A 10075-nucleotide genomic window follows, 5' to 3' on the forward strand; every position below is an offset into this window, starting at 1 on the left:
GTAAATATCAATCTCAATTAATATATATAAACATGGAAAAGTTCGGGTCACTACACAAGGCCCGTAAACCCATGGTTGTGTCTGAAATTGGTGATGACCCGATCCAGATTGTGAATTGTGACCTTGATAACCTCTGCCTCTACCACGATTAGATCTACCCCTATTATTACCACCACGATAAGATCCTCTACCCCTGTTATTCAATTTTCGATTCAATTGTGCCGGAGATGGTGACGAATTTGGAGGTCCGGATGAAACAAGAGCCGTCGCTGATGCAGAAGCAGCTTGTGTTGCAAGTTGTTGATTTTGAGCTTCTTCAAGGATGAGCATTGAGCGGGCTTCATAGAAAGATGTAAGTCGTTCTCTGTGGGAGATAATCGAGCGAAGACTAGCATAAGAGTCACTAAGTCCGGTGACCAATTGTAAAACCAATCAGTCTTCTTCAACAGTCGGTCCGACTGTACCAATTTGGTCAGCAAGTATCTTGAGCTCCTGGCAGTAAGATGAAGCATCTGGAAAATTTTCGAGGCTAGTATTGACGAATTGGTGTTGAAGATGAACATGATGAGAGTTCTTATTATCTTGAAAAAGTCCTTTTAAATGATCCCAAGCTTGTTGAGCGGTGGAATCCTCTTTATAAACGGTACGCAGAAGATCAAGAGATATTGTACCGTAAATCCATTGGAGAATGATTGCATCTAATAGTCCCCAAGAAGTAGTGCGTGTAGGTGGTGGGGTGGGTGGATTGGTGGAAGAGGAATCATCAGAGGTTGCCGAAATAATGTGTTCAAGAACTTCGTATGCTCGACAATGGTTCTTGAAAAGACCAGACCAAAATGAGTATTGGCTTTTCTCCATCTCTAGGGTTATGGGTATGAAATTTTTGATGTTATTGACTGTAACAGCAGGGTGAATTTTTGAGGAATCAAACATTTTGATGTTGATGATGGTGATGATTGGATCGTAGGGTGAAGATTGTGCAGAAACGGGAATAGTCGAACTAGGCTTTAAGAGAATAGGGAGGCGTCTGATACCATAAAGGAAGGTAATCCTTGAATGTTTATTAATCTGTGCTCTGCTTATATACACGCAGGTATAACAAATATATAACCGATATACATGGATCATGATAACTACAAATGTTATTATACAGGACATTCCTATTGACTAGCAATATCTATTCTGTTATATGACTAAGGACTAATACTAGATAATTACAACAGTACATTACATTATATTTGTACATAATGTTTACATAATGTTTATATTAAGTCTTATATTCACCCAACCTAATATAAGTTCTGTATAGTGTAATCTATATTTGTAAACGGAATAAGCATATAAAATTTTCTCTCATCAATGTTATTTAAAAAAATCGGGTTCTTTCAGGACCTAAATTTACAAATTTTAAATGAATATTTCCTAAATGTTTGACAACATTCTTTGAACAAACGAATAATGATTTAATGTTTAAGCTACACGCGGATGAGGCATATTTTTACTCAGATGTATCCGGCCTAATCAAGTGTTAAAATTCTTGAAAAACATCATGACTACAATTACTAATCTTGCCGCTTACAAATTTTTACCTACGAAAATTCTCCCTCTTATGTAATTTCTACCGAGTATTTGTGATCTTATCTCAAAAGATAAAGATTTTGTAGTGTTAGACCCTTTGTAACGGTACTGACGTAATGGAGTGGGTCAGTGGCGGGTTATGAAATATTTTTTAACAAGAGCTTAAAAGCGTTCACATTCACTGTAAAAAAATTTCTTCCATCCTTCCATGAAAATACAACCTTTTGGATCTTGAAATTTTGAATAGGTTAAAATCCGGGGGATTTTGGGCAAAATATGAAGGGTTTTGTGGGAAAAATCAAAATTTAAACCTAAAAATTCAAAATCCACTTGAGGTAAAAAAAAAAAATCAAAATTTTAACACTGAAAATTTCAAATCTACTAAGGGCGGTGAGCCACCCCTGCCGCTATGTAGTTTCGCCCATGGCGTGGGTGGTGATGCTTGGCACATGTCAAGACTTAACAGAAAAATTTAACGGCTGACGGAAAATTTGGACTATCTATGAAATAAGTTCATACTTCTGGACTATCTAACTGAAAAATCAAGTTTGAACTATACATGCGTTTTTTAGCAAACTGCAAGACTATCCGTGTATTTTATATTTTTATCTAATAATATACTAATAAAAATAATAATATATAATAATATAATATATGGGATATGATTCTCACACACTAGTTTTTGATCCATATACACCGAATTACCTATTTTACCCTTAATTATACTTTTAATAATAATATAAGCTCAACTCTCTAGGGACATAACTGTGATTTTAGGAGACAAAAGTGTACATGGATTAAAAAGTGGTGTGTGAGAATCACCTCCCATAATATATTAATGATATAATTATTATTATATTAATAAACAATAGTAATAAAGTTTTTTATGTGATTCACATGTTCTAAAGTGTTATTATCAATCAAAATCAAAATAATATAATAATAACAATAACTAAGAACGGGACCTACTTTGAACTTCGTAATGATAATTTTATTGTTAATACACATGATGTGAATCATAATTTTCTATGTACACATTGTGTTAATTATTTGGAAACCATAAACCATGTACAAACACACTAATCAATATACATTTTGTTTCATCTACAAGTATATACTAGGTTTTGGATCTCGTACGTTGCACGAGTGTGTAAAAAATCGTACAAAAAATATAATTTTCAGTTCATATCGGTATCTAAATAGTGATACTAAAAAATAGGAAAAAGTATAAGAATTATTTAAGAGCCCGTGTCGTTGACAAATTTTAAAAATTCTTCTGAGTTTTAGAGTCCATGATGTTGACAAATTTTAAAAGTTTTTTTGAGTTTAAGAGTCCGTGTTGTTGACAAATTTAAAAGTTCTTTTGAGTTTAAGAGTTCGCGGTGTTGATAAATTTCAAAAATGATTTTGGGTAGTGTTAGTAATTTAATGTCTACAACTTTTTTTCTCACCATTAAAATCTTCTTAATTATATATAATTATATACTACGTAATATTTTAAAGAAAATATGAGTACATTGAACATTTGTCATGGAACGTAACGTTAGTTTAAAGTCTAAATTATATTATTTTAGAATTATTATATACAATTATTTAGTGAGTTTTGTTTTTGTACAAATTAATTTTGATATGTCTAATGCTCCGTATATTATGTTATCACAATATTAACATTAGTTTGTCATGGAACGTAACGTTAGTTTAAAGTCGAATGTTGATGTTATATATATATATATATATATATATATATATATATATATATATATATATATATATATATATATATATATATATATACATACTAGTTTTATGAGACAGTGTGTTTCGACATTTGTATACATTAGTAGTAGGTAACGTTAATATTGATGTTTACCAAATGTAAACATTTGTACCGTAAACACTAATATTGAATACTAACTCATAAATTATGAGCTCATTTGTTAGAATCATTTTAATTTTAATTGACAAATAATCGATAAAACGCCAACATGAGCCCTAAAAAGTTGTTTTAAAACCGATCTTAAGAATAATATTTTATGTATATCCTCTAATTGTATATGTTTTTAGTATAAACTAATTCTATTATGTCAAAATCTCAAACGAAACAAAGTAGACATACATCTAAATATCTATAAGGATCATAAATAATCAGTTTAACTTCAATTGACAAACATGAGCCCATGCGTTTATATAATATTCTACAAATATTATATTAACGTAATTTTTATGCGCAAACTGTAAATTAATTTTATATTATATAAAAAAATATCATTCTATAATGATATTATAATATTAATAAAAAATTATCTATTTTATAATTTTTATTACAATAAAAAACATTGTTGATGATTTTCAATATATGACCATTTATTTTATTACACATATAAATCATACCAATATTTATTAAATCAATGTATCGGTTGAATATAAATATAAAGTTATTATTATATTATTTATTTTATTCTAGAATTAATTTTTAGCTCATAATAATAACAATAACAATATTTATTGTTTGAAAAAGAATAGTTCAAATAGTCTCTAAAACAAATTCATAATAATTGTATAATATATAATATTATTAATATAATTATAACATTTATCATTTATTAATATAATATAATATTATACATTATATGGTAATATAATATTATAATTTATAATGTAGTATAATATTTTAGGTAATGACTTCAGGGGAGTTTTCTCCCGGATCCATTCAGGACTCAAACCCGGTCCGCCTGCCCCTCAAGATGGTTAAATGATCGAATTCCTGTAATGTGATTCAGGTTTCCTCCTGAACGCGTGTGTGTGTGTGTGTGCGCAAATGATGAGTGTCGTTGAAATAAATGATACAGTAATGCAAATCTTGCCGTTCAAAATATATATATATTTTAGGTAATGAAATTGCATATTAACTTAAATTAATAATTTAATAATTCAATTAATATATGGAAATAACTTATAGACTGACACATGATCGGGGTAAAAGAGGAGTTGACACGTGGCATGAATTAATCAGGAGTTAACACGTAGGATTATTGCCACGCGCTTTATATAATGCACTAATATATATATATATATATATATATATATATATATATATATATATATATATATATATATATATATATATATATATATATATATATATATATATATATATATATATATATACTCGCTACGTCCTAAAAAAACTGTCTGCTTTGACATTTTGTTGGATTTAAGATATAGTAATGTATTGTCTAATTTACCCTCCATTTATATAAAGAGTAATTAATAAATTAATTATTATATTTAATGATTTTTTAGAGAAAGATAATAAATTGTTCCAAATAAAAATAAAAATGTGGACAATTTTTTTTTTTGGACGGGGGAGTATATATATATATCTAAAAAATACGGAGTAAAATAAAGAAGTGGCTAGAGCCTAAGTGGGGGTAAAAAAACATTGCTGGTATCCCCCTTCCATGTATTTCATGTATATATCCATTCATATTCCATTCATATTTTATCCATATATTTAAAAACGGATTGAATCTAAAGTCATTTACAACTATACTTTTCCCTTTATTATCAACTTAAACCTAATATCTATTCCTAATCTACATTTATACATATATGTATATCTATATCTATATGTATATATTAAATTATAATTAATAATTAATTCAATTTAATTACAAAATGACACATAAACAAAAATCATTTTGATTTATATATATGTATATATATATATATATATATATATATATATATATATATATATATATATATATATATATATATATGATATTGCTCATTCACGCTATGTAACGACCAGTCAAAATCGCTATTGACGCGGCACGTTAATCATTGATTCCACAGTGAGGTTTTGACCTCTATATGATACGTTTTGATAAAATATTGCATTCATTAAAATAAGTGACTTTCTAAACATAGAAAGTTATAAACATGTGGGCGAGTGCTTCGGTATAAGCAAAACTCCGAAATACATAAGTCTTTAATTTACAGGTTGACATCACAGTCCAATTATTTATTACACAACGCAGTTTTATTTTGAATGCAATAAACTTTGTACAAAGCATGAGAGACTCCATGCAGGCAACAAGCACATCACAGCGGAAGCATTCTAAGAACCTGAGAATAAAACATGCTAAAAAGTCAACACGGATGTTGGTGAGTTATAGGTTTAATTGCTCGAGTCATAAACATATATAAAGATAGACCACAAGATTTCATCAAAAGTTTATCAATAGATTCTACGTAACAGAGCACCCTGGTAACTAAACTTAACGCTATAGTGATAATTACCCCATTCGTTTTAATACGCGCAAACCAACGTGTCTTAAACTCAAATAACATACGTCCGTTAAAAGGCTAGCGCTCTAGCTCGGACGGGGATGTCAAGCCCTATGGATCCATATACAATTATTCGCGCCCACCAGTCCATATCCTATGTACTGGCAGCTACTAGTTACCAAAGCTAGGGGATTTTCGGTTTAACTCAGTGTAGAATTTTGTATGTACTTGTGTCTTATTGCGTTTAAAATAAATTGCATGTATTCTTAGCCCAAAAATATTTAAAGTATTTAACAAGGGAGACTATAACTCACAGTTCAATATTGCGATTCAATATTGTAGGCAAATTGCGTAGACGTAATGATGGTAGACGACTGTATGGTTGGTCTTGGATTCAAGAACAATACCCCGAACAATACCCAATATTTCCTTATTTTAAAACGGTTTGAAACTCGAATTAAAAATACCCTCGAATATACTTTATTATTATTAAACTTAAAATTAAAATTATAATTATAATTATAAATATAAAATTTACGTACAGAAATAATTATGAAAAATTTCGTCGAGCAAAACTGACCTTTTATAGTACTTTTCGATTTACTGTAGCTCATGCGATCGCATGAGTTTTCAGTGTTTTTGCCATGCGATCGCATGGCCGCCTTTTCTGTTTTTGTTTGCTAGTTCGTCGACATCGAATAGTGTTTACTGTAGCAAATAGTGTTCACTGTAACAAATAGTGTTTTACTGTAGCAAATAGTGTTTACTGTAGCAAATCACTGTAGCAAAATACAGTTTTCACTGTAGCACTGTAGCAAAATACAGTTTCACTGTAGCAAATAGTGTTTTACTGTAGCAAATTGTGTTTTACTGTAGCAAAGTAATTTTTACTGTAGCAAATAGGGTTTTACTGTAGGAAAGTCGTTTTTACTTGTACATATATATATACATACATATAATTGTTCATGAATCGTCGAGAGTAGTCAAAGGTAATTGTATATATGAAACAGTTCTAAAATTTTGAGACTCAATCTAACAGACTTTGTTTAACGTATTAAAATAATAAATCGTATAGAGAATTGGTTTAAATAAGTCAAAAAATTTCGGGTCATCACAGAATGACATAAGGGTTTTCAAGAAAAACTTGAACATTCATAGAATAGAACAGTAAATTAGCTGGTGGCTTAAGAGATTAGGGTTTGATAGTTAGATTGTTAAGGTTTTCATCAAGTTTTCATCATTTCTTCCATTCTACATCAAGGATTTGAAGTTTGGATCAAGATCTAGGGCTTGTTCTTCATCATCTTCATCTAGCTTATTTGTAATTTTCATAAGTTTAGTGCAATCTACTCTTGTTTATTGCTTAATGATGTTTAGATTCACTCTTATTACTTGTAATGATCTTGTTCTAGCCATGATTAGCTAGATTTTATGATGTACACTTGTTTATGAAGCTTGATAGCTAAGGATTATTCATATCTATGTTAATGATTATGTTTGGATGAATCTATGAGTTGATGATTGTGATTTGTTATTAAAATTAGCCAAAAGATCATTTGCTATGCTTGTTTTGGACTTTACTTTGATTATATGAGTTGTGTAGCTTCTCTTAGGAATTTGATTAGTGAAGCAATTTGTACTTCAACACTTAGGTGATCCAGACAATTAAATTGGGGCTTTCAAGGGATTGGGGTCTTGGTTTGGATTGGTTTTCAATTGGTCCTTAATCAAAATAGTGAAGTTTGGTTTTCTTAAGGGATTTCGATTACCAAAGGGTTTTAGGGACTTCAACCTAGGCTAAGTACTAATGATAATGGCATATTCAACTAGATCAATTAATATAAACTTATGGGAATTTGAAAGTGTTGATTTGATCATAAGAACATCTAGTAGGGATGCTAGCATAAGTTTGAACACAATTAGACCTTAAGTGAACAATAGAACAATCTGAATGCTTTTAGTGGATTAAGCAAGTGTGCATCTTTTAATATTGATATTTACTTAATCATTTATAGTTCTTAGTTAAATTTACATATGTTTTCTTTAATATCTCAAAATTAAAAACCCCCCGATCAAACAGACCTTAGGATGATTATGAGTTTTCATCGATTCAACTAGCAACCGCCGCTCTCTTGGAACGAACCTTAAACTAAAAACTTGCTAATTACAACTACAGAGTCATTGTTTCTCGAACGTTTGTCACATAGTTGAGTCCACATTTAAGTATAAATATAAAAGATATAATGTATGTTTGTGAGAGTATATCAATATATATAGGATCGAGAGGGAAGAAAAAAATGGGGGAAGTAGGCAGAGCGTTTTGAGCCACAAATTTTGGAAGGTGAATGCGTAGGATCAGCCACAAATTTAGGAAGGTGAATGCGTAGGATTAGAATGACGACAATATTCTAAAAGTAAATATAAGTTCCTAACATATTCTTCCTTTTTGATCCTACCCCCACAAATATACGTACGTACATACATACATACAAGTATATATATATATAAGTATATATATATATATATATATATATATATATATATATATATATATATATATATATATATATATATATATATATATATATATATATATAAAAGAAAAAGTTATTGTGGTTGAAAGTTATTTATAGATTGTTATATGTATAGATTATATATATTATTTACAATTATTATTATAATTAAAATGTAAATAGGCGAAATTGACGGTTCTTTTTAAATATGGACATAATCCATAATGAACTTTACACAATTTGTTTAGCGGGTGGTATTTGTATTAAAATATGGAGTTTTGACAAATTTTATTGGGATATAAAAGGTAAATTTATTATTTAATATAAACTCATCAAATAAAATTCACCAAAATTTTTGAACGAATTTATTTTTCTGTTCGTCGTGAGTTAGAGTCCACCGCCACCATCATTCAACTCGAAATAATTTTACGAACTAAACGCAATAAATTGTATTTGACACGGAATTTTGATCCACTACCAACCGAGCATTTCTTTTTACCAATAAATATCGAAGGGATTTGAATATACAATTCAAGTTTTTAAAATATTTATGAACATGCAAATATAACTATTATAATATTAATTATACATTATACATTACGACTCTCCTGAGTACGCTTATTTTGCTAAAATGACTAACAACCTTTCTAAAATTAAACTCACGGGTTACACTTTTATTTAAAAATAATTATATATAATAATTGTAAAATAATACAGTATAACTTAGACTTTACTAACGTGTTATTATGTGAAACGTTCCATGACCAATTTTTAGTGGACTCATATTTTCTCTAAATATTAGGTAATATATAATTTATATATAATTAAACAATATTAATGATGAGAAATAAAAAAAAAAATCCGTTAAGTGACTAACATCACCCAAAATTAGATTTAAATTTGTCAACAACACGGACTCTTAAACTTAATAGAATAATTGTTTGAAACAAACAATTAATTTTCCACAATTATTTTACCACCGTCCAACACACGGGCTCTAAACCCAACACCACGAGCTCTTAAACTCAAAAGAATAATTGTTTGAAAAATTACACTTTTTGCACGGTTTTTTACCCACCCGTGCAACGCACGGGCTCAAAAACCTAGTATATATATATATACTTAAAATATAAAAGATATAATGTATGTTTGTCAGAGCATATCAATATATATAGGATCGAGAGGGAATAAAAAAATGGGGGAAGTAGGCAGAGCGTTTTGAGCCACAAATTTTGGAAGGTGAATGCGTAGGATCAGCCACAAATTTAGGAAGGTGAATGTGTAGGATTAGAATGACGACAATATTCTAAACTTAAATATAAGTGATTGTTTGGTCCAAAATTCTTCCCCCCACTTTCCCAACATATTCTTCCTTTTTGATCCTATCCCCACAAATATACGTACGTACATACATACATACAAGTGTGTGTATATATATATATATATATATATATATATATATATATATATATATATATATATATATATATATATATATATATATATATTCATCCAACCAATTGATTAAACACAAAAATACATGTTCACTATTTTAACAAGTGTATAACAACCTATGCTTAATACAAGAGGGGATATATATATATATATATATATATATATATATATATATATATATATATATATATATATATATATATATATATATATATATATATATATATATATATATA

General features: G+C 28.9%; 1 protein-coding gene across 1 annotated transcript; it reads right to left on the reverse strand.

Annotated features, from left to right (window-relative positions):
* Positions 1 to 432: 432 nt before the first annotated feature.
* Positions 433 to 933, reverse strand: LOC139839434 (uncharacterized). The gene has a single exon (XM_071829496.1). The coding sequence runs from the start codon at positions 931 to 933 to the stop codon at positions 433 to 435; it is 501 nt and encodes a 166-aa protein (XP_071685597.1).
* Between the last annotated feature and the right edge of the window lie 9142 nt (positions 934 to 10075).

The sequence above is a fragment of the Rutidosis leptorrhynchoides genome, chromosome 4 (assembly GCF_046630445.1).
Source record: "Rutidosis leptorrhynchoides isolate AG116_Rl617_1_P2 chromosome 4, CSIRO_AGI_Rlap_v1, whole genome shotgun sequence".
NCBI classification, from domain to species: domain Eukaryota; kingdom Viridiplantae; phylum Streptophyta; class Magnoliopsida; order Asterales; family Asteraceae; genus Rutidosis; species Rutidosis leptorrhynchoides.